General features: G+C 42.1%; 1 protein-coding gene across 6 annotated transcripts; it reads left to right on the forward strand.

The window, feature by feature from the left end:
• The first annotated feature begins 866 nt into the window (after positions 1-866).
• ECI2 (enoyl-CoA delta isomerase 2) lies at positions 867-24097 on the forward strand. 6 transcript variants are annotated; one of them, XM_051799079.1, is made up of 12 exons: positions 1113-1205; positions 6214-6269; positions 6769-6958; positions 11356-11492; positions 12778-12876; positions 14442-14633; positions 15457-15526; positions 17371-17473; positions 19020-19140; positions 21695-21784; positions 22594-22737; positions 23550-24097. In XM_051799079.1, exons 2-12 carry the CDS (start codon positions 6252-6254, stop codon positions 23703-23705), a joined length of 1320 nt encoding a protein of 439 aa, XP_051655039.1. In that variant the 5' UTR covers positions 1113-1205; positions 6214-6251; the 3' UTR covers positions 23706-24097. The 6 variants fall into 6 exon arrangements, with proteins under 6 accessions (XP_051655037.1, XP_051655040.1, XP_051655042.1 ...); XM_051799077.1 differs by lacking the exon at positions 6214-6269 and having other exon boundaries at positions 867-1205; XM_051799078.1 differs by lacking the exons at positions 1113-1205; positions 6214-6269 and adding an exon at positions 6609-6685.
• Positions 24098-24601: the final 504 nt, after the last annotated feature.

A 24601-nucleotide genomic window follows, 5' to 3' on the forward strand; every position in this document is an offset into this window, starting at 1 on the left:
AGCTAAATTCTCCTCTTATTCACAGAAAACCTTGTTCCTATAACTCAGAGCAAAATTTAGCCTTTAGTTTGGCTTTACGCATTCAAAATACTGTCTCTAACAAGTTACGTACTTGTAAGACATGAGTTTTGCTTGATTTGGGGTAAATAAGGATATAGATCAACAAGAGCATTTCCTACAAGACTTTTGGGAGGGTGCTTTTAAAATCTTCTACAAATGTGAATGAATTTCACCTCACAGCCCTGTGTAGCAGAAAGGAAATTGCCACCAAGAGGCTAAAACACAATTAAATACCTCCTTTAAGCAGGTCTGCTAGAAGTGCAAACCAGTAAAGGTTTTAGGGTGAGTTTAGGGTCTTCAGCAGTTCCTGAAGTGCATTTGGACACTCACAAGTTTATGGGACTGGAAGGGATTCATTCAGGGGAGCTGGAGCTGAGGGAGCTGGCAGAACAGCTTACTAAGCCGCTCTCCATCATTTATTATCAGTACTCAAGGAGCTGGGACTTTTTAGCCCGGAGAAAAGGAGGCTCAGGGGTGACCTTATTCCTCTCTACTGCTACCTGAAAGAAGGGTGTAGCCAGGTGGGGGTCGGTCTCTTCTCCCAGTGACAGGATGAGAGGACATAGCTGGAAGGTGCACCAGGGGAGGTTCAGGTTGGACATAAGGCGGAATTTCTTCACGGAAAGGGCTGTCAAACATCGGAACAGGCTGCCTAGGGAGGTGGTGGAGTCACCGTCCCTGGAGGTGTTCAAGAAACGACTGGACGTGGCACTTAAGTGCCATGGTGTAGTCGACAGGGTGGTGTTCGGTCACACGCTGGACTCGGTGACCTCAGAGGTCTTTTCCGACTTCAGCGATTCTGTGATTCTGCGATTTCGGGCATGGCTCCGGAGCGCTGCCACACACCTCAGTGCCCAGCCGCTCGTACCGACGGACCACGACTTCACCGCCCACCCGGCCTCGCCTTCCCTCGGCGGCTCCCGTCGCAGCCCCGCCCTCCCAGTGTGGTGGAGGCGGTGATCCCCGAGGAAGGAGGGGGCGGCTGCCACTGCCCCAGCAGATGGCGCGGCGGCTCCGGCGGGGCGGGGTTTGCCGTCTCCTCCTCCTCCTCCTCCTCCTCCTCTTCTTCCCTTCCCTCCGGTTATGGCGTTCCCGGTCCTGACCTTCGTCCCGAGTCTGTGCTGGCGGTCGCCGTGCGGGATAAGGTGAGTCCCGATGGCTCCAGGGGTGCCCCGCGGAGCCCCTCCCGGGGGTGGCGCGGCCGGGGCGGGCAGCGCTGGGGCCGGGGCTGTCCGTACCGTGGGACTGGGCAGCCCCGTCTCCCCGCCGCCGGGGATCGGCGGGGAGACCTGGTGCTGCCCTGCCTGTGCCGCTGGATCAGCCGGGTTGACGTTCCCTGCATGACCCCTGCCTTAGTGCGCTGGGCCAGACGTCGCTTTCATCCTAAAAAACTGATGGGGAGATAGCTTTCTGCCTGAGCTGGGGACACCTCCAGCTGTACCAACCAGCTGTAACACCCCGCGTAACCTTCTCCTGTGGAGGGGAATGTCTGCTCTTGCTGCCGGCTGATCTTGGTTAATCACATTCCTGACCAAATTTACAGTTCCTAAACACTGGGAAAAATTGTAACTCAGTTCCTTCCTTCAACTACAATTTAAGCAATGCTAAGGACATTATTTTTAGAAAATGGTCAAAAATTAGATAGGCAAGCACGAAAATAATTCATGAAGAAAATTGTGTTAACATGTTTTTACATATTTTCAAGCTTACCTTATTAAGAAAAAAAGAAAAAACAAACAAACAAACAAAAACCAAACCAAACAAACAAAAAACAAAAACAAAACCCAAAAAAACCACCAAGGTCCAAAACTTTATTATTAGGCACACTGTTAAAACAATAAAGGCATGGATGAGGGGCAACGTTTCTTGTTTTCCGAAGCTTATTCAGTTACAGAAATCTTCCAGTCTGTGAGATTTTTTTATTTTTTTTTAATCTCACAGTAGTTTACTGAACTATTACACTTTTTGTAAGTGATCTTCTGATTTAAAAAATAATTGCAATTGAGGTCTAGTACTTCCCATTAACATGCACCCAAGCTCTGCATGTTCCAGATATTACAACTGAGGTGGTAAAAAGTTTTCCCTCTCTTGGGGGAACGACTGAATACTGGTGTGTTGTGGTTTGTCAGCCAGCATCTTTGAGTAGTGGTGTAGTAGCTTGTGTGCCAGCACCTTTGAAGAGTTTGTTTTGGGAGTTGTGAACTTATTGCTGTGTACTGTACTGTACAAAATTAAGGGCTTGTTAGCCATCACTCTTGTGGAAGTGTGCTGTAAGAATTTAAGGGCTTGTTGGCCAACACCTTTCCAGTATAAATAGTGGGCTGGTTGCCAGAGTTATGGGGGCTGTACAATAAGTTCCCAGATATGTGTCCAGTGTCTTTGCTCAGCCTGACAAGGATTTATAATGAACATCATGCCCCTGACCAGTGGGTCAGATCAGCTACCCCTGTCAGCAGCAACATGGTGGCAGAGGCCCATCCTCTGATATGGTGGCGGTGAATGGGAATGTGGGAATGTGCCTGTTCAGGCTTTGGTGGTCACAGGCTGCTGACAAGACCTACTGGAACCATAGGGCAGGTGTTGGAAATGGCTTCTCCATCCCTGCTCATACTGGTTCTGTGGGGACCTTTCCCACAGGTTGTGCTGGGAAGGGCTGCCCACTGCCAGCAGCCCTTGCCCTGCTGCCTGGGCCCCCCAGGGAGGGTCAGCCCACCCCTCTCTGTGACAGTGCTCAGCCTTGAAATCTGTATCTTGGCCTCCCTGGAGGGCTGGCTGCTCATGTGAAAGAGCAGCAGGACTACTGCACTCCATATACAGTTCTTCAGTCTCTTCTTGTTCCTCACCACTGCTGACCTCACGTGGTCTCTGAAGAGGCAGATTGAGAACTCTCGGATCTCGCTGCTTTCCTGGCAGGAAGGAGGAAAGGTGAGCTTCAGAAACCCAAGAGTGTGCTCAGGGCTGTATCCCTGGTGAGTCCAAGCTTTGCAGGGCCCTGTGGCCCTGTCTCCTGGAGCAGTCATCTGGGCAGCAGCCCTGCCAGGGAGAGCGGCAGGGAGAGGGGCACAGCATGGCTAGAGGGTTCCTAGGCTTACCTGCTATTCGGAATAGCTGTCCATCCGTTTGCTCAGTGTGCAAATCCTCTCCGTGGCTGCACCCTGCACCTCAGTTCTCTCATACCTTGTGAAGTCCAGCAGCACTTGAGCAAAGAGAAGCTGCTGCTGAGCCCCGGGAGCAGATACTCACTCCAACAGCAGCAGCACAGCTCTGCTCCTGGGTGGGACTTGCACTGTCCCTCAAGGCTTTCTCTGACCTTGAGCAAAGCCTGTAGTGGGACTCCTGCTTCTGGGGTCCCTTGTGGGCCCAGAACAAAGGTCCTGGGCCAAGCTTTGGCTCACCCACACAGGGTGAGGAACAGCCCTGGGACTCCCACTCTTTGCACAGGCCAGACCTGCAAGATGTTCTGCAGCTCCTTGTCAATTCTTGAGGGAGGAGTGTTCCACACTATTGCCTTCAGCATGGAGTCCGTGGCTGTCAGGGTCTGCAAGGAGGACAGAGAGCGGTGGCAGTGATTCTTCACCCCCAGGAGACTGATCTGAGCTCTCAGTGCCAGGGAAGGAGAGGTGCCTGTGCTGCCCTGGCGACACCTAGGAGCAGGCAGTCTACTGCAGGTAGAGCAGCCTGCAGGACTGGATGTGGCTGGGCCCTGGGAAAGGGATGACAGGATGAGGGCAGGAAAGCAAAGCTGAGACCCTGCCCTGCCTTGGACCTCTGGTCATGGGGCAGTGCAGGATGGCCAGAGAGCAGCCCAGAGGGACTGGTGGCTCCTGCAGCTCACCCAGAACTTACCTCCTTCCTAGGCTTCTGTGTCCTCCTTACTGATATGTTTTCTTTAGGAAGGAAGAGAACAGCTCTGAAGCAGGCTTCTAGGAGTCTTCTCTTTTTGCCCTCCAGCACCTTTTCCACTGGGCTGCAAAGAGAAAGGGCCCAACTGGACAATAGTGCCGGGGGAAGCGCCTTGAGGCCTTGTGCAGGGGGATGCAGTCCTCTGGGGAAGGGCTCCCTGGGAGTGATGAGTGTGTCCCTCAATCCTTCAATGGCTTCCACACCTCTGTGTGCATCTTCTTACGGGACTGGGCATCCAGTAGCATCTGCAGAGCACAACTGAGCTGGGACCTGGCAGCTGCCAGCACCCAGTGCCACCAGACCCTAGTCCTGCCCAAGTGCTGCCCTCACAGGGTGCCAGTGCCAGGAGGCTTTGCCCCCTTCCCCAGAGCACCAAGTGTCCCCTGACCTGTATCCTCTCTACCATCTCATATCTGCAGCAGAAGTGGACCAAGTGCTGTGATGAGCCGCAGACTGTGGTGTGTATGCACAGATCCACGATTTTCTGAAGAAAGGTGACCTTGCGGCCCACATTCTGGCAGCCAGGGGACAGAGAGACAAACAGGAGTATGAGTGGGGGGAAACATGGCCAGTGAGACTGGAACCCTGCGGTGCAGTGCCCTGAGGGAGCAGCAGCTCTGCCCAGCCAGCAGAGCCCCTCCCAGCAGATGCTGGCACAGCCACCATCCAACTTGCTATAGTTATCTCTTTGGGGCTGTCAAGGGCCTGGATAGAGTCCGTGACTTCCTGTTCTTCTCTGTACAGGGGTAACAAGCTGACATCTAACAGAGGGATAGAGCAGGTAGGGCTGCAGAGGGTCCAGTGACAGGAGAGAGGAGAGGAAGATCTGCCCTCTACCCAGCCCCATGCCCGCTGCCCTGGCATGGCCTTTCCTTGTGGCTCCTGGCTGGAGGGTGCCCAGCAGAGGAGCTGCCATGCTGGAGCACATCATGGCAGGGAAAGCCCCAGTGCCCCAGGCTGAGGAATGTGCTAGCGGGCAGACAGGAAAGGTCCAGCATCCCACTGCATCGCTGCCTCCAGCCAGCCGAATGCGTCTTTCTGCCCACACCCTGTAGCAGGAGCTGAGGCCTCTCTGCTCTCTCCCTCCTCCTTAGCAGAGGCTGTGCAGGGGCTGGTGTCCAGCCCTGAGCAGCCTCAGCTTTCAGGGATCACATCTACCCCCAGGATCTTTTTGGTGCCAGCATGCCGGGCAAACATGATCCTGGCATCATTGCAGGATGTCTGGAGAGCCCCAGCCCTGCCCAGTCCAACAGGGCCTCTCACCTGTCTGCATCCGTGGTGGTTTCACCAGGATCACCTGGTAGAGTTCTGATGGAGATCTGCTTTCCTGGGGACCCCCATCCTCCGTCCAGGCCACCTCATGGGGTTCTTCTGGAGAGCTGCTTTCCTGGGCAGCACTCTCCTCCACTCAGACCACCCTGGGCTTGCTGGGGGGTCTCTTCTCCATCCTGCTAGAAAATGACTAGGAATAGGAAAGGGGGAAGTGGGAAGCTTTGGGAAAATAGCTCAGCACTACAGAGCAACAGGGAAAGTCTTGGGGTGTGGTCAGAAGATCCACAGGGCAACAGGGAAAGCCTTGGGCTGTGCTCAGAATATCCTTGCGAGCTCTGCGCTCCTGTCTTGTTGCGTCACTGTCCTGCTGGACACTGTGGCTGGCACTGCAGCTGTGCCGACCGCATGTGGGGTTTGTAGTTGATTGCTTTGTATTGTACCTAAAAAAAAAGTAAAACAAAACAACATAAACCAACTCACGCAACTCTTTCTACAATAGCAGCAGCAAAACAGTATTTTGTTTAATTTTCTTCTAAATTGGAAGGAATGTGAGCAGAAGGATTGCCACTTTATGATCTTGTAATACCATTTCTGTGTGTGAAATGGCAAGGGATGGTTACTGTGCCCATCACTGTTCTGCATGAGGAATGTATGAAAAGAGCAACGCAAAAGATGAGAGCACCTTGAGATAGCGATCATGTCACAGAAGAGCTGTTATACATGTTATCTGAAGTATTACACATAATGGACAAAAGGTGCTCCAGGAGTCACTGAGTGACAGTTCATGTACTGCTTGCTTCTGTCTGACAACACTTCCCATTCTTTTTCTTCCTTATCTCTCTAAAGCTACTTAAAATAATGTAAAATGAGCATTTTCCATTTCCGTCAGGAGTTTTAAAACCACGTTTCTAGCACCACCCACTGCTTTTAATCCTAATAGGATTTTTAACTGCTTTTGTGTGTGCTTTATTTCCCCAGGCTCTACTAATGTTTTAAAGAAAACCTGTATTAAGTAAATGGAAGATGGATTTCAGGTATATCCATCCTTTCTTTTGCTAAGTGTGTCTGATGTTTTGTGTGCAAAGAGATCTTCTGGCTTCTGTTTAGTCTTGAGAAAACTGCTATGTTGCTTTAAAAGTTAGGAAGTGAGCAGTCAATATTTTACAAAATGTTGACATTTTTAACTCTATGAAGTCTTTATGCAAGTGACAGAACTATGTAGTAATTAGAAACCTGTCTTTAACAGGCTTTGCAGTCTTTTTATTAATCACCTAAACAGTGAAAAACTACTTTCAGCGTAACTGACTTTTAAAATCTGAAAATTAGGAGTCTTATGTTTGAATGTTTCTTGGGATAAGAGACATTTATGTGAAGAGCTAGAGTGAGCAGGATGAACGGTGGGCTTCCAAGATATCCTGAACGATTAAATGGCAACAAAGAGATGTCTGAAGTAAGGAAATAAATATGAAATGATTGTCAGCCTGGATGTTTCAGGTTCAGGTAGCGATGACCAGGATTTATTTCTTTTTTCAGAGTGTACAACAGGCGAACTACCCAGTGAATGATCTTGCAGGAGTGCGCAGGCATTTGTCGTGGACTGTCACTGCTCTACCAAGTTGTGACTCCTCTTGCTTCTCGCTCTCTCGTGGGAGCTGGCTTTTTACCCAGCTGGGTGAGGTTGCCGGGCCCTCACCACTTTTCTATGGGTGTCGCTACAGCAAAGGTAATTTGTGGCAGTGGCAGCTAATTGCCCATACAGGGTGCAGGGCAATAAAGAGGAAGGTTTGTGTTATAGTTTCATACTTTTTGGTGAATTTTCCACAGAGAGCCTAGTCTCTGCTAGGGTAAGATAAACATCAGGCTTCATTGTTTTTCTACCTCGGGCCTTAATGATTGTCCTATCGAAAAGCTAACTAACTTCGGCACACTGGCTAAATCGCTTAAGGGAAGCCCCATCCCCGCTGCAGCAGAGGAGCTCTTGTTCGTGTGTCCCCGCCCCTCTCCCCGCTCCAGAGAACTGTGAGAGAATCCTTGCGGTGGTCACCCCGGGAGGGAAGGGGGGCGAGGGCCGTCCCACACCACCTCTGCTGTCACGGAGGCTGCCATTGCCTCGTGGGGCTTTTGGGTCTCCCCGCTCTCCGCCGGCCGGGCCGGCACCTCCATCCCTTGCCAGCTGCCGCCCCCAGAGCTGAAGTGAAGGGGACCCGGCCCGGCGTGGACTGTCTGGAGCGAGCGCTGTGGGAGACGGCCTGCCTGGAGCAGCTCCCTGTGCGCTGTATGGGCAGCCCTGTTTGCCTGGAGCAGCTCCCAGTGCGCTGTGTGGGCAGCCCTGGTTTTCCGCAGCAAGCAGGAGCAGCCCGCGGGCGCCCCGTGCTGGTTGTGGTTATACCTGCGCCGAAAGGCAAAAAATGCTTAATTGTGTTCAGTGAAAGTTTCGGTCACGGTGTAGTTCTGTTTTGTTACATATATATGTGTGTGTGTGTATATATATATATATTTTTTTTTTCAGCAAAGAGCTGTTATTTTCTTTTCCACACCTTTTCGCCTGAAGCCTCTTAATTTCGAAGTTGTAATAACTTAGAGGAAGAGCCTGGTTTTTTCCTATCCCACCCTCCTTAGCAAGCATATTTGTCTTGTTAAATTAAGACACTTTGTGAAGGGAATTATTTAGCTTTGTTGCAGTGAGTAGATGAGAAGGGGTAATACAGAGGGTTTTTTTTGATTGCCTTTCCTAAGCTTCTTTTTTTGCTTAGATTAAAACAAGTGCAAGTTTGACACTGGTGGCTTGTAGGTCAGGTTCCAGGCTCTCTGCCTGCCTTGTGTGGTTTTGGCAAAGTCTTGTATGGCCACTAAAATGGGACATGGATTTGCTCAGGGAGTGACTAAGAAGGATTCAGTGTCACAACAGGGGAGCAGCAAATGGAGGGAGCAAGTCATTCCCATAGTGTACTTGCAGCCTCTCCTCTGTCTTTGGGATTCTGGCATGGCGTCACTGTGTAGTCCCAGAGATGGCAATGCTATTGTGTCTGCTGAGAGGTGTCAAGTCCTCTCCTCCTTGCTCTATGATCTAATTGGGGTGAAGGAGCTCTGTTCCTGCTATTTGTGTATGCCTCTGAAGAATGAAGTCCTGCCCAAGGTGAATAAAATGTGAAATAACTTAATCTTTCTTTTGTGTTTTCATCCTTTGTTAATTTAATAGAGAAATAATAGCATTAGCTTAGCCTTAACATTTTTTAACTAAGTAAAAACCGAACAGCAAAGGAAAGTCACTCTGAATCCGGACTTTCTGAAAGATCATTCCACTTTTCCCCAGCCTGATTTTTTTTATTCACTGAATTGTTTTTTCATCCTCTTCTGACTTGTCCACTTTGTATCCTTAATAAGGAAGAGAACTTGTGACCTGCTAAATGCAAGAAAACCTTTAACCATAAATATATGTGTGTACATACCTTCAGACCAGCTGCTGTGTTGTTCCCCTCTCCTCAACTGCTCATCCTCAACTTTTGTTAATTTTTGGTCATTATCAAATTGTATATAAAGGAGAGTCTTAAAGTCTTTTTATAATATTGACCACAGCCAGGCTGGAGTGAAGTCCACATTGTCAAACATGGTGTAAGCCTATAGATCCATTTTTAAACACTGAATCCACTTTAGTCACTGCCTAGATTGACAGGAAAATTTGTACTAAATACACAGATCATCTTGGGGACAGCAGCATTCAAGTAATTCCAAGAATGAATAGTAAAATTGGAGGAAAACAAAGCAAAACCAAAACAAACCCCTGCCCTTCCTACACTCTCATTTTCTTCTTCCCGTAAATGTGACTTTAAAAACATGTTTGGGAATAGGATCTGAAAGTAAGTGTCATGTTCTGGGCTTCCAGGACAGACCAATCAGAGAAATGCAGTATTAAAAACCTTGTATCTGTATCTGTTTAGGTACACTTCTTCCTGTTGAAGGTCTTTTATCGATCCTGGAAGTGAAGTTTCCAAGTTGGCTACATAGCATCCAAGTTGGTTAAGGGATGAACTTGTTAAACTCTGACACAGTCTTCCAAACACATCAGTTTGAATGTTAATTAAACTGGCAGATGTTTAATCCTGGTTTGTCTGGGTGCACTGCTATCTTAATAATTAAGGCCTACAGCTGATCAACTGAAGTAAAAGGACTTTCTGTTCCTGCAGCCATTTTTGATAGCCTAGTCCACTTTATATTGTTCAGATAGGTTTCTTTTTACAGGCATAAGATTTTGAAGCAGATTTTGGAATTCTTTCATTTTGAAAGAATTTCAAATTCTTTCCATGTCTGCCATTCAAACTTGGTATCTCCGAAATACCAGGAACTCTAGATTTTATTAATGCAGATGAGCTATAATAGGACAAAGACCCAATAGATCTTACAAGCATTTTTACAAGACACCTAGACAAGCTATCTCCATAAAATGAAAGAGGAATAAAAATGATGGCACATAGTTGGCATTCTTCGCACTGTCTGCCTGCAACTTTTAGGCTTGCAACTCATAATAAATTTTCTTTACAAAAAAAGAGCAACGAGGATATTTATGAGTAGGCAGTAGAATTTCTTAAATTCTCGTTAGGTGTGTATAAAAAGGGAGAGTTTTCATGTTAGGTATGATTTTTAAATGATGGCTCTGTAACTGAAATATTAACATTAAATAGATTAAGCATTCTATCAATCTTCATTTGAAGTAATCATTGATTTTTCAAACGTGACTGGTTATGAAATCTATTATATATGATGCTCTAAGACAACAGCTGTATCAGTGAGTTAGGATGGGAAAAGCTGGGCTTTTTTCTTCATTTTTAACTAAAGTGGAGGAATGTTGATACAAAAACTGAGAACATTTTAAAAATAGTAAGAATGCTTGATGTATATTGCAATTTAACCAAAGAAGGCTGTGATGATGTGCTTTTGCCCTCTTGAAATAAGCCAAAGTTATTAGACTTCTTGGCTTTTGATCCCTAACTGTTGAAGTAAACCTGCTTTTACAAAGCATTATAGAGTTGGGTTAGGTTTGGTCCTTTGGAGTGGGATTTGGTGGTTTTGGGGGTGATTTTGATGGAATTACCTTATTCTGATGGAAGGTTGTTCTCCCAGAATGTTTTGACCACCTTTTTTTTCTTAAGTGTCTACAGGCTGTTTTACAGCCAGTCCTTTTCCAAAGTACAGTTTGAAATTAGTCTTCACTTATGCTGCCCTGATTGGAGAACCAGGCTTTCAAATTGAAGTGTTTCTAGATAGAAGCACACACACTCGAAAAGATCACAAAGAACAGACAGGTTGCATACTGTCAATATGTCTATTCATAGGCATATAAAGCTGTTAATTGTAGAATCATTTAGGTTGGAAGGGCGTTTAGGATAACGAGTCCAACTGTTAACCCAGCACTGCTGAGTCCACTGCTAAACCATGTCCCCAGATGCCACATAAACACATCTTTTAAATACCTCCAGGGATGGTGACTCAACCACTTTCCTGGGCAGCAATGCCTGACCACTCATTTGGATATTAGGAAAATTTCTTCACCAGTCTAAACCTCCCCTGGTGTAACTTGAAGCTGTTCCTCTTGTCTTGTCAGTTGTTTTTTGGGAGAAGACACCAAGTGCCAGCTGGCTACAGTCTTCTTTTAGGTAGTTGTAGAAAGGTAGGTCTCCCCCAAGTCTCCTTTTCTGCAGGCTAAAAACCTCTAGCTCCCTCAGCCACTCCTCATCAGACTTGTGCTCCAGACACAGCTCTCTTGCCCTTCTCTGGACGTGCTCCAGCACCTCAGTGTCTGTCTTCTAGTGAGGGGCCCAAAACTGAACACATTCTTGAAGGTGCCAAGTACAGGGGGAATGAAATTTAAATAACTAATAAAAAGTGATAATTTCCAAAGGTTAATTATATTGCATTGAAAGCAGGCTTCTAAAGCAACTTTCTTGTAATTTTTAGTATCTTGCTTGTTGATGTTTTGATTAGTGTGATATGTATGTTTTATGTATATTTTAAATGTCTTAAAAAGCAGCATATTTGCTTCTCCCCTAGCCTTACACAAAAAAACAAGTAATGGGATTTTTTCCCCACTTACCCACAGACGAACACTAGCTGTTTGCGTTCCAGCGGTTCACCTGCACATGACTGCAGCCACCATGCAAGTCAGCCAGAAGGACTTTGAAAAGGCTCAGGAGCAACTGAAGCTTTTGAAAAAGGATCCTGGGAACGAAACTAAGTTGAAACTCTATGCTCTGTTTAAACAGGTAGGCTTGATTTATATCATTTTGTAAGGAGTATTTATAACCTGAGGGGATGGACCTGTAAAATATTTACTTGATTTAGGGACTGTTCAAATGTATTCTGTCTTAACAAGCTCTTCATTTCAAGTGCTTGAATTCTGTTCTTGAAATGCCAGCCCCTTAAACTCTGCCTAAATTCTGAGGGAAGCCAAACCTGTTTTTTCTTATAACTCATGCTTTGAATAGAAACCTGTTTTCAAAGAAATAGAGCCAAATTACATCCATTGTGTGATGCCTTCCATATAATAATATAGATTCAGCTTTGGAAAATGGCTTATGCCTGAGAAAAAAAGAGTATACTTCCTCTTAAATTTGTTGTATCTACAGTTAGCAGTGCTTATAATATAATGGTGCTGACATTTGAAGGTTGATTCCTGATGGTTTCTTCTCTCTTTTTTTTAGTATGGTCATTGTAGGTTTTGTTTGGCTTTTTTTGGTTTTGTTTTTAATTCAAGGAACCATTCCACCACACTTTGAATGAAGGTTATCCTTTATTACAGCATGGAGGGAGACCTTTGTAAAAATAGCTGCAGGTCCTTAGTGGGGTTTGTACTGGTATTTGGGGAGGTATTTGTGGATTAAGGTTGGCTGCAGGGTCACTACAGGCTGTGGCTTGTTATATTGAAGAAGGCAATTGATAGCTTATTTAAATAAAATCTTAAAGACAGGTGATGGTTCCAGGTAGCTTTACTAACTACTAATAGTGAGCTCATAAATGTATTTCTTTCTTTCTTTCCTGCCTCCCACTTGAAATATTTCTCTCCGATAGTGTACTTTTCCTCAGGAAAACAGATCACAGAATACTTCAGGATAGCTCAGAACTCTTGCAGTTCAATTGGTCAAACACCCTTGCTCACAGTAGAGCCAACTTTGAAGTAAGATCCAACTTAATAGATCCTATGCAATGGTTTCTTTGTTCACACAGCTTATGAGGCTGTAATTTTCTTTCTAAGTATAAAACTTCTGCAGTTTTTGAGGTAGGAGAGCTTAAGTGTTTTGGAAACCAGCGTCTCATACTGGGTGGCTACTTGTGAAAGCCCAGCACCAGGTGTCAGAAAATAGCAGACACTGAAAAGTTCATGGTATGTGAACTATCTGAATATTGTCCAACTACTAGGTATTTCTCCTGTCTCAGAGTTAAATTCTGTATCCAGGTCAGATAAATATTCTGAATAGTTATCGTCTTTTCTACCTAGGCATCTGAACTTTAATCATGGGTTTAAGTAAGTTTGTTTTGCTCTCTTTTCAGGCTACTGAAGGTCCCTGCAATGCTCCAAAACCAGGTATGCTGGACTTTGTCAAGAAAGCCAAGTGGGATGCATGGAATTCTCTTGGCAACTTGTCTCAGGTGACAATACCTATAATTTCACTTTGTAGATTACTCTACCTCGAAGTGCCTGATCTGTAAGTGAATGGCTGATGTCTGTTACATGCTAGTTGAGCAACTTTGCTTCAGCCATCAAAATGTTTTTGCACTGTATTCCTCGATCATTTCACTGCTTCAGTGTTTGGAGATTTTTGTTTAGTGTGTAAGCCTAATTCTACTTTATTACTACCAGCTTGTATCAATGTAAGAGATCTTACATAGATCGTGATTTCCAATGAAAATACTTTTTTTCACATTGTGATCTATTCTGCTGTTCTCTTTGAGAAAGATGGATTGAGCTTCTCAGCTCTTACAACAAAACCCAAATCTCTGAATCCAGCATATTAATAACTTTGTCATTTTAAAAAAATCAATCTCTTATGCTGTTGACTAAAAGACTAGAAAAAAGTGGTGTATGGAGAGCCTCTCTTCATTCTTTTTTTCTCAGTATATCTTGACCTCTTTAATACCTTTCATAACCTTTAGAGAAGTCAAGTGAAGCAAGCAGGAAGAATAAAGATGCAGATACACATAAGCATTCCTTTTTCATGCAGACTGTAGTAAGTCTGACATCACATATAGCTACCAAGGTTTCTTCAGTTATTCTTTAATGAAGGAAACAAGCTTTTCAAATCAGCTGTGTTACTGCTACATTAGGCCTGCTGTTCAGCAGTAGTTGTTGAGGTCAGTCAAAGGTATTCCTTAATACAGAGGGGGTTTTTTGCATTTTTTTTTGTTTGTTTTAAAAAAAAATGTATCTTAATATTTTTGTGGGTTTTTTTGATGGCCCTGCTTTTAGGAGTAGTGAAGAAACACTTAAGGAAAAGAATCTGGTCTTGATGTTAGAGTGGAGAGTGGATAGACAATTTCATGTGCTACAGATTATGGATTATAAAATTTTTCAAAGTATATTATGCTTTCAAGAAAATAGGTTGTAACAACCAAGAACTTAAAATTCTTTTAAATCACTGTTTAATGTAGATTCTTTAGGCTTCTGTGTGTCATGCTAGTGCTAAATGAAAACTAGTGTCTTCAAGCAATTTTAAAATTCCATAAGACCCATTTTAGCACTCTGATTTTCAGACCAACATATTCTAAAATAAAAGCTTTGTTGGAAAAGTGTTTCACTGGAAAGAAGAAACAGAAGATCCATGGAAATGTGTAAATTCTGGGAATATGACAAAGGTCATCCTAGATGTGGATGGGAGTACTTCACCAACAAAATAAATCTCATCATCCCAGCATTTATACACTTCTACTTTTGTAGATCTATCGCTGCTGCTTTTCAGATGACTTTAAGCTTGTTGTGCAGTGTTTAAATACAACATGTTCCCCTTGTCACCCCCCTAATTAGAATGCTTTATAGTTGAGATTTTTATTTTCTTTTGTCTTGAAGCACAGTCCCCTTCCCCCTCATTTCCCTCCAGGTACCCATTTTATTAGTACTATAACTGATTTACATTTTAGCCTTTCATAATATTGTGTGTGGGTTTTTTCCTATTCTTTTAATTTTTTTTCTTTATTTCCTTTTTTTCCTTTTATTACAGGATAATGCCAGGCAGAAATATGCCGAACTTGTCTCAAGTCTGGTCTCTGCAGAATCTGCTAGCCAGAAGAAAGATGCTTCTCCGGAAGAGGGCAGGCATGATGGCTATGAAACATTAATAGTTACTACCAAAAACAATATCACAAAGATAATGTTTAACCGACCTGATAGGAAAAATGCCATCAACCATCAGGTAAAGAAGTTAACTTGGGAGGATTAATGATTTTTTCTTTCCCGGGTAAACTATTGAAATTTTAAAGAATCCTCACTACAGGTTAAGAAGAACTGACTGAAACATGGTGGTCTGAATTTTATTAGGGGCTGGTACCCTGACTCCAGTGACAACCTAAGGAATAAATATCCAGTACAAAATGAAATCATTCAGCTAAAATTTTACAGATTAGGCTTTTTTGTGTCTCTTGATTTCATTCAAACTTAATATAGGATTGTGGTCTGCACTAAACTAAAATGGCAAACTGCAGGAAGGCTGGCCTGTTTTGTGCATGCAAGATTTGACTGTAATCTGTGTAATGAAGCATTTGTGCAGCATTTGGCTCTGCACCGTTGCATGCATGTGTAGGTAATCTTCCACTTCCCACAGTTATCTTCATGACTAAGTCCATGTTGGAAGCATAATGATCATGCTGTTTAACAACTGCAAAGATACCAGAACTAGGGTCTTTGCCCTACTGCTGCTAAATTTTTAGTATGTTATTTTACCCACTTAAACTACTTCTCAAGTTTTAAAATTAGCTTCCAGTCAGCATTTGTTTAACAAAGGACTTTATATTGTCCTTTAAATTTGCATTGGAATTTTTCAGTATTGCAAGTGCGTGTCTTTATGGTCAGAAGTACCTCACATGTAATACTTAACTTTCTGTGCATGCAAAATTTTTCAGTACTTTAAAGGACTGTAGCTAATCTGTCTCTTGAGTTCCTTGTTGTCAGTGTCAATCTCATTTTTGTGTTCTTTTGTAGCATCACATTTGTACTTTGTTGATTTTCCTTTTATGCAGATGTACAGAGAAATTATCAAAGCACTTGAAGAAGCTGGAAAAAATGATTCCACCATAGCAGTTATTACTGGTATGTTTTGTATTATACCAAAGTATAGTATTGACATGAACTATCTACATGTATTTAGGCTAAGATTGAACTGTGTGAGGAAATTCTTTCTTCTGTTAGAGATCAAAGATTTTCCAAAGTGCCTTGGCAAAATTACTTCAAGGTGGCATTTTGAATTCTTTAGCAAGCTTGCTGTTACATCAGATGAGAATATGGACATGGAATACTCCTAAGGGCTCTATTACTTTTGAGTAGCTGATATATTTGTTCCACAGCATCTTTGTTACTGCTTTTGGAGTTCATTGGTATGAGTTTAGTCAATTTTCTCTACCTCTGTGATACATTTGGAACACACTTAAAACAAGCATCTGAAATCCTGTACTGGCACAGCCAGTAGAAAGTTTGCACTGCATGTTTACCAATGATCATCAGAAAAAAAGGTATTTTACTTTCCTTCTCTTTTTTTTTTTCTATGGCTGCCGCAGGAAAGGATTGGCCAGGGAAGCTGCAACCTGGCCGAGCTGTGTACATCCCTGTCACCAGATGTATGCAGCTGGATGACTGCAGCACTAGTACTGAAAGGGCAGCCCAAACTCATGCTGCCTGTGAACTCTAGCTACTCTGGGAACACACCCTTTTGGTTCTCTAGAGGACTCTTTTGGTCTGTTTCTTATGCTGACTGAACAGCGTGGTGGCAAGGACAGTCAGCAGCAACAGAAGGACTGAGGGCAGGCACTGCCTGCGTGGCCCATCCTCATTGCACATATGTATGTCTTTTTAGGAAATTAGCCAAAACTTGAGCTTTGGCTGGCAGCTAAGTAGTGTAAATTCAAGGTGAATTTGGTCTTAAACCTGCTTACTCTGAGGTAATTGCATGCATATTTGTCTCCACTGTCTGCTTTACCAGCAGTTGGTTCCCATTCCCAGGCTCCTGGGTTTCCTTTCAGTAGCAATGACTGGGCACCACAGCCCTTACAAAATAAACAGGGTAGTTCGCACAACTGGAGTGTCTGAGTAAATAGCAAACACCTCTGCACAAACCTTTCTATTGCATTTTACATAGTGAATAAGAGCACTGCAGTGTAAAGTAATGGATGTGCCAACGCACGAAAGGTCCCATCCTGTGAATGTCCTCATGAAATATGGGATGATTTAGACAAGTCATGCAGTCTAGCTTTAAAATGCTCCATGCTTTTTTGGTGGCACCTCAAACTGACTTATATATTCACTAACAGGTTATATGTTTCTTGCTGAAGAAACCATCTTCCAGTACAATGATTTCAATGCAGTACTGCCAGTCTTATCCTAAATTGATCACAAATTGATCACCTTTTCCTAAACTGATCACAAAAAATGTGAAACTTCTACCTCGTATGAAGTAGGTTATTCTGTCTACTTTTGATTCCTTCATCAGTTTGAAGGTGGATTAAGGGAGATGCATCAACTTACATTTCCGTTGTCCTGTTCAAAAGAAAAAGATTCCCACATCTAACTGTTAGAATGATTGCGAAATGACAGAAAAAAAATCCCTGAGGAAGTATAGAGGGAAAGAAACAAAATATTTTTCCATCAGATGCTGTTAGAGAAAAAAAAATTAATTTTCTGCCTCAAATATTTCACAGTTAATATTCTTTGGCTTTTTACAGCCAAAGAATTTTTTTTCAGCAAATTGTCAGTCAAAACTCCGTTTTATGCTGCAGATGTCCTTTAAGATAGTGTGTATACTTTGAGAAAATCCCTGCAATTGCTTAATAATGTTAGACGGTTAGTATGAAATTTCTTTTGTAAATCTAATAAATGAAAGCTTCTCTTCTCTTACTTATTCAGAAACCACTGGTGCATTTACTCATATGTGTTCTCTGCAGGAAATGGAGACTACTATAGTAGTGGAAATGACCTGAATAATTTTGCTAATATCCAGCCTGGTGAAATGGAGAAGGCGGCAAAAGATGGAGCAGTATTACTCAAGTAGAACATCTTGGTTTCATATATGTATAAGTTACTGTAATGGGTTAAATATAATTTGCAGGCTTTGTTAGAAAACACAACTGCAGGGACCCAGTTATGCTACTGTTCGTCTATTTAGATGACTGTGTCCAAGAGCTCACCATGTGCATAAACAGAAAGATAATGTGGGAGGAACAAGTATTAATTGTATGAAATAAATGAGATTAATATTAGAAGTCTTTTTAAGTACAGTGATGCTGAAGACTTCATTTCATTTTTTGGTCCCCAAAGTACATCCAGATATAATGACAACATCATTGTTTTAAATTTATATGAAAGAAATTGTGGGTTTTTTGATATCCAACAGTGTCCACACTAGCAGGACATGTCAAATTCCTTCAATGACAGACTTCTTTTGAATAGAGACCAGCTGGAATGAACTTGTTCAAAATTACCCAGTAATTCTGAGATCTTGGCTCCATCTTGAAGTGAATTTATCTGTTTAACTAATTTATTTTCTAAGACCAAGTTGATCAGGGTATCATCTGACACAGAGGTTTTGGAGACAAACAGCATGTTTCTTTTTTCCCTACTTGAGCAGATTTTGTCTTCTCTTTTACTTCTGTATGTGATGATTGCATTTGGGAGATGCTTGCAAGTTTGATTGTTCCCTCAGGCACTTGAATTTGATGGAAAAGCTAAAATACACAGAAACCCAATGCTTTTTATTTATATTTTAAAGATGAACTGCAAGTAAAGTACTCAGCTTTTACTTAGACAAGCTGTCTGTGGATCACACTTACCCCTCGAAGTGATAACGATGCAGTGTGAACCTGTTTTGAAGCTGTTACTCAGTGGTACCTGGCAAGTGTTCCAACCTGCAGTGCTTTATAGGGTGTTCAGCACAATGTAGAGCCTCATGTGTGCTTTATGGTCTTTGATCTTGCTCTTGTGAGAAGCTTGTGTTTGCTGTGCTGTTACTATTACACAAACATAGTGCTTCATTACAGCTGATGCACAGAGATGTCAGGGAACTGGAGTTCTTACAACACTGTTTGCTTTTGGGAAGTGTTTTATTTTGAAACAAAAGGCTCTTTCTCAAACCTATGCAAAAGAGCAGCAGGGAATTCTGTGTTGTGGTAACATCGCAATTTTGGTTCCTCTTGGGGCTTTGCTGCAGAACAGTCTGTGAAGGGAATGGCTATCTCAGGGGTGGATTGGGATGGATGTATAGGCAAAAGAGTGTTCTTGTTAGTGAACTGTATTCAGTAACTGTAGCTGAAGAGGAAAACACTTTCATAACTTGATTGCAGGAACTAGGAAAGCTCTGCTGATATGTACATGTTTGATTCTTAGTTACTAAGGAAATGCAGGTGTTTCAGATAGTTCTTATTTTGTCAGGATTCATTTCTGAAAGGGTCAAAAACATATGCTACATAGTTTCTATCTAGCTCATGGATTTTGTTATGCAGTATCTAATCACGTGTTTTGAAAGTTGTTTATATTGGATGAAAACCACTTGAGATGTCTCTTGCACCTTACATTTTCTCTTTTCCCTTCTCTCTAGAGATTTTGTGGGTCATTTTATTGATTTTCCTAAACCACTGATTGCAGTGGTAAATGGCCCAGCTATTGGAATTTGTGTAACAGTCCTTGGGTTGTGTGACATTGTCTATGCTTCTGACAGGGTAAGTACATTGCATAGCTGATCCCAAGACAGTCTTTAAGCCTCTTTCTCTAGCAAATACTATTTGATTTGGGGTAATCTTGGGAGAAAAGAACACTTTAAAAAAGTCTAAATGCATTTTATGTCACATCAAGAAATGCCTGTATTAATTACCAGCACAGGGGTGCACCAACTAGTAGTTAATATGCATGGAATTTCCCTGCTGTGACTATGGTTATCAAGTTACTGTCTCCAGTTTAAAGGCTCTTTTCTAAGAGCTTCTCTTCTATCATGATGTGAAATGATGCTTGTAAGGTTGCTCTCAGGTGTGGGAGGGGGAGCAAAAGTTTGTTATGGAATAGAAGTTCAGTAGCTGGCTGAAGTGATCCATTACAGGATCACTCACGGCCGATGCACTCCTGACATGCTTGTATAATGTGTGGTTTGTTCAGTCTATTCTGGTCCCCAGATCTCTTTTTTTACTAGAGAATTGTTGGATTCTCCCTCTTTTGCCCCTCCCATCTAGTCTATTTTTGCTACAGGGTGAACCTATTGTTTCTTTTTCCTCAGTTTAAAGAACAGACTGTTTTCATCCTCCCTTACAACAGCTGTAAATATGCTTAGCCACCAGCATACTTAGGCTATTAGATATAACTCAGGTTTATCTTCACTCTCTCTGTCTTTTCTTTTTTTGAGCTAAACAGCTGCAGTTTGTTTAGCTTTTCCTCATGTGGCCTGCAGTCACATTCCTCTGGACTCCTTCCAGTTGTTCTGTGTCTCTTTAAGCACAGTGGTACAAGCTGGACACATCACTCCAGCTCATCTTACTCATGCAAAGTGAAGCAGAAGAATTTCTCCGTATTCTGCAGACCGTATTTCTGCTTTGACATCCCACATTGTTATTTGATTTATGTACTTGTGATCTGATATAACACCTGATATAACAACTGTAAAGTTGCTAGTGAAACAATTGTTCCTGTTGTATAACATATACTATATACTAAGTTATTCCTGACAAACTTTAACTTATCTTACTAAATAGTGTCTTCTGACTTATACCTCTCAATTTTATTAAGACTATTTGGAATTCTAATCACCTCCCCTCAGCATAATATCTCCTTACAGCTGTAAGTTAGTATAGATTTAATTGAAGTTTAATCCAAATAAGCATTAAATGTTTTGTCCTGTTAATATTATCCTTCTTTCTTGAATGGCTTGAAATTCATACTTGAATTAGTACCTTCCTATCTGCACTGGTTCAGCTTTTGCTTGTGCTCTTGGTAATAGTTCTTGGAGTATTTCTGTAGGGTCTAACCTAACCTTTCATTTAGGTTATCCTTCATGGAAATTTTCCAGTTAACCTCAAGTTTATCAAACCTTTCTCCAAGGTGATTGTTCTCTGTTCTTCCCTTTCCAGGATTGTGAACTCCCATGCAGTAAGGTCATTTTCATCCAAATTACTACTTAATTTCACACTCTGCAGTAGTTTCATTGGAGTGCCTTAAGCATTGACTACCCACTCCAGAAATGGCCAGCTTTGCTATGTTCAGGATCTGGTTTTATTCTCAGCCAGGTATTCCCAGAGCAGATCATTACCAGCCACCTTATGGGACACTGCACAGCCCAGTCTGACAACAGATCAGTTAATGTTGCCTTCTGCACTGGGTTTTGCTCCAGTGCGTGGGACACCAGTTTGTCCCCCAGAATATTTAATCTCCCATTGCTTAAGCATGTCTAATACCAGTCTGCATCCTGACAGATGTTGTCTAGTCTTTTTGTACAGTGTTATAAATGTCACTTTCTTGCTAGGAAGTCTGTTGATCTGTCTTACCATGTGGCCTTCTGTAGTATAACAAGGGATTCTTTTTCAATGAAGATTCATGAAGAGGATTCAAAACCTTCTGTTTCAGTGAAAGCTCCATTGGTAACTTTCGCTCTCTTTGTGATCAGTTCATATTTTTAAATGGAAATAAAGGCAAGCATTTTGTCTTTCTTGCCTAAAGTTGATGCGAGTTGTCAAAACATAAAATTCTGCTGTTCAGTTCTAACTTGCCACAAATGGTATTATTTTGTGTGACCCCATGATGCATTTCTGGCACAGGGTCTTTTTAGATTTTCATAAAATTAGAGGAAAGAAGATTCAGTGACTTGAATTCTTCAGGAGCAGAATAAACTTAGTGTGCCTTCAGAAAGGCAAAAATACTTTTTACCTTTTAAGTTATTTGAAATATGTATTTAATGACTTAGGGCAGATGTGTATGAGCATCCTTTCTGTAAAGATTTTGCATGTACATATTAGATTCTCTAAGTGCTGTATTCAGATAATGTAACTTCATCACTGGGGTTGTTATGATAAGGAAATTGAATTATATAGACAAAGCCAACTCTTGCCTGCATTGAGAGCATGAAGCAGTGTTAGCAGATGACATTTAAAGCCTATCATGGTAACAGTTCAAGTGTGGCTTTGATTGACTCTGTCACAATAGAAGCTTTAAAATGAAAACTAAATCCTAGTACTTTAATTCTGTGCTCTGTTGTAAGGTTTGCTTTATTTTGTTCTTTTTTTTTTTTCCCAGGCTACATTTCACAGCCCATTTAGTCAACTTGGACAGAGCCCAGAAGGATGTTCCTCTTACCTGTTTCCAAAAATCATGGGCTTAGCCAAGGTAAGAATATCTGCACTGTCTGTGGGATCATCTGACCTTTGTGTGTTGGTATCTTCTGACTGTAAGAGTAGATGTGGTCTTCTGTCCATACTCTTATTTTCTCTGTCTACTCTAGAAATAAGGAAACTAAATAAGAGTAATTAAAAAAAATGGAAAAAAGACAAGAGAGATGGCAGAATCTAAATTTTCTTTTCTCAGAACAGAGAGAAAACTGCTTCTTTTGATATCCCACAGAAAAAATCTGTATAATTTTAAATACTTATCTGATAATGCATGCATTAATACAGTGTATTTTTGTTGACCAGGGTTTAAATCTGTAAGGAGCAGAGCAAGTGCTTATAAACATCCAAGTATCAAGAGTGGTATGTTCAGTGAGACATAGCCTGCCAGTACATGTTCTAGAAATCTTGGAGTCACTGCAAAAGTGAACAAACACGTTTATGGTGAGGTAATTTCAGATTACATCCTTGGAGCTCTGCTCAGAAAGACATGTACACTCTTAGTGAACATTAGGAACTGTAGGCCAGTCACCAGTGGCATAGCCCAGGGGTTGATACTGGGTGTAATACTTACTTAATCTCTTCATTATGACCTGAATGATGGGACTAAGTCCCCTGCTTGAGCAGGGGCTTTGAAGTAGTCAGTATCTGGAGGTTCCTTCCAACATCATCCATTGTGTTCTTTTCAGAGGGCAGATATTAACGAGCAAGGGAGTAAAATAAATGTGTCATGGAAGTGTGTAGATTTCCTGTCAGATTACTCAAGTTTTGTGTCTTGTTGAATCACACTTTCTACTTTTCTCCACATAGGCAAGTGAGATGTTGCTTTTCAATAAAAAGCTGACTGCAGCAGAAGCCTGTGCCCAGGGACTTGTGACTGAAGTCTTCCCTGACAACAGTTTTCAGAAGGAAGTTTGGGCAAGACTAGAAGCTTATGCAAGCCTCCCCAAAAATGTCAGTATTTTACATTTTTCTCCACCTTGTAAGCCTGTAGCACTCCCAATTCTCCTACCAAATGAAACCACTTGGTTTCATTCCATCCTTAACTGAAATAATGAGGCTCTATATATTTTCCTTCAAGCACAGATCTGTCCCTGTGCTGCTGGGAAACGAATACCTCTCTTCTACTCTGTCTGCATCTAAGACAGTGTACTGTACACAGAGATTCAATGGCTGAAAATCCTTCAAAACGAATTAATTAATCCATCTGTGCAGTCTCTCTATGACTGCCTTCTCTTAGGTTTTTATTTTGGCAATAGTTTTTAAGAACCTTACCACTGGGTCTACAACGTTAACTGTACTGTGTGCACCCTGTGCACTCAAGATGACAGTAGGTGACTTTAGTTTTTGCTGAATTCAGTCATCCTGCTAGCTTAGGTTTTGCAAAACTACTTAAGTCACAATGGTATTAGGTTACATTGGACAAGAGGAGACACCTGTGCCAGCTGCTGATAATGTGGGTTCATTTGACACTGGAGACAGTGGAGTGGGTTTCACTTCTTATGGCATCTACTGTGATTATGAGCACTTAGTGGGCTGCTGTTTTGCTTTCCATAAGCCTCCTCCACCTTATTAGCACTTTTAGTAATTAAATGCAATTAATACTTCCAGTGAAAAGGTTGACTAAAAGCTAAGAGGTGCAATATTAATACAACTGGATTGGGATTCCAGTGTGGGTTTTGTGTTATGTTTCTGAAACTTTAAATTAAAGTATAGAAAAAGTATAGAATACTTAACTTCCTAATGTTCCTCTTTTCCTCCTCCAGTCCTTGGCAGTGTCAAAGCAACTGTTACGAAGTATGGAAAAGGAGAAGCTCCATGCAGTCAACAGTAAAGAGTGTGAAGTCCTGACGGAGAGGTGGTTGTCTGATGAGTGTTTAAATGCTATTGTCAGCTTCTTTCAGAAGAAATCAAAACTCTAATCTTTACCAGTAGAATCTGCACCATCTGGCAATAGCCTAATCTGCCCTTATCATTAATGAACTTTCTCTTCAAATAATAATTCTTAATACCTTTTGATGTGGTATATTTCTGTTCTCAGTACTGGCTTAAAACGGGTTCATAAAATTAATACACTGTTATGTGCCTTGGATCTGTTATGGAAATTCAGGCTGGGGTAGAAAAGGTTCATTGTTCTGTAGGCATCAGTGATGTTTCGGAACAATACTAAAGCAGATTTTCTTCCAAAAGAAGCGACAAATTCAATAGTACCCTATTTTGATAGCTCTTCAATAATTATTAGTGATTCTTTTTATTTATGTATGGGGAAAGAAATACTATATTAATGAAAAAATAAATAGAAGTATTTAATTACTGCTGTGCTTATTTTTATTCCTTTTGTAAAACATCCTCAGTGAGAGGGAAAGTAGTTTCTGGGAGGCATATTAATACAATAGTCTTACAAAAAAGTATTCACATGACAGTGTTCATCGCAAAGATGTTTGTTTTGAGCTTTATGGGTCCAATCTTCAATATATTTTTCCATTAATTCCCTCATATGACCCCTTTTCTGTGAAAAAGTGTGATGTGTTTGCTTTCCTCAAGGAGAAATGCAGCCATTGATAACCTGTTGATGGATGAAATAAGAGAAACAGGGTTTCCTTGACCAGTAGACGCCAACGTGCCTCTTACAGCAATGGGAGATGAACCATTACTCTCCATGAGTAATGGGAATAAAACAACATTACCTCTAAGAAATGGAACTCCTATGTGGTTTTAGTTAACTTTTTGAAAAGTTGAATCATTATCTCATGTCACTTAGGAATTTCACTTCAGAACTGTTATGTTCACATATACATTTTCCATCATTAGTGTAATT

The sequence above is a fragment of the Manacus candei genome, unplaced genomic scaffold, assembly GCF_025592945.1.
Source record: "Manacus candei isolate 608988 ecotype Guabito, Panama unplaced genomic scaffold, ASM2559294v1 h1tg000049l, whole genome shotgun sequence".
Lineage (NCBI taxonomy): Eukaryota > Metazoa > Chordata > Aves > Passeriformes > Pipridae > Manacus > Manacus candei.

What these genes read in the sequence shown, in the direction of transcription:
- ECI2 (XM_051799077.1), top strand. Translation starts at nt 882, where the DNA reads ATGGCTCCGGAGCGCTGCCACACACCTCAGTGCCCAGCCGCTCGTACC. An exon ending in GATGGAGCAGTATTACTCAA is followed by an intron (nt 17,474 to 19,019) that starts GTAGAACATCTT and finishes CCTTCTCTCTAG; the next exon opens with AGATTTTGTGGGTCATTTTA. An exon ending in ATGCAAGCCTCCCCAAAAAT is followed by an intron (nt 22,738 to 23,549) that starts GTCAGTATTTTA and finishes TTCCTCCTCCAG; the next exon opens with TCCTTGGCAGTGTCAAAGCA.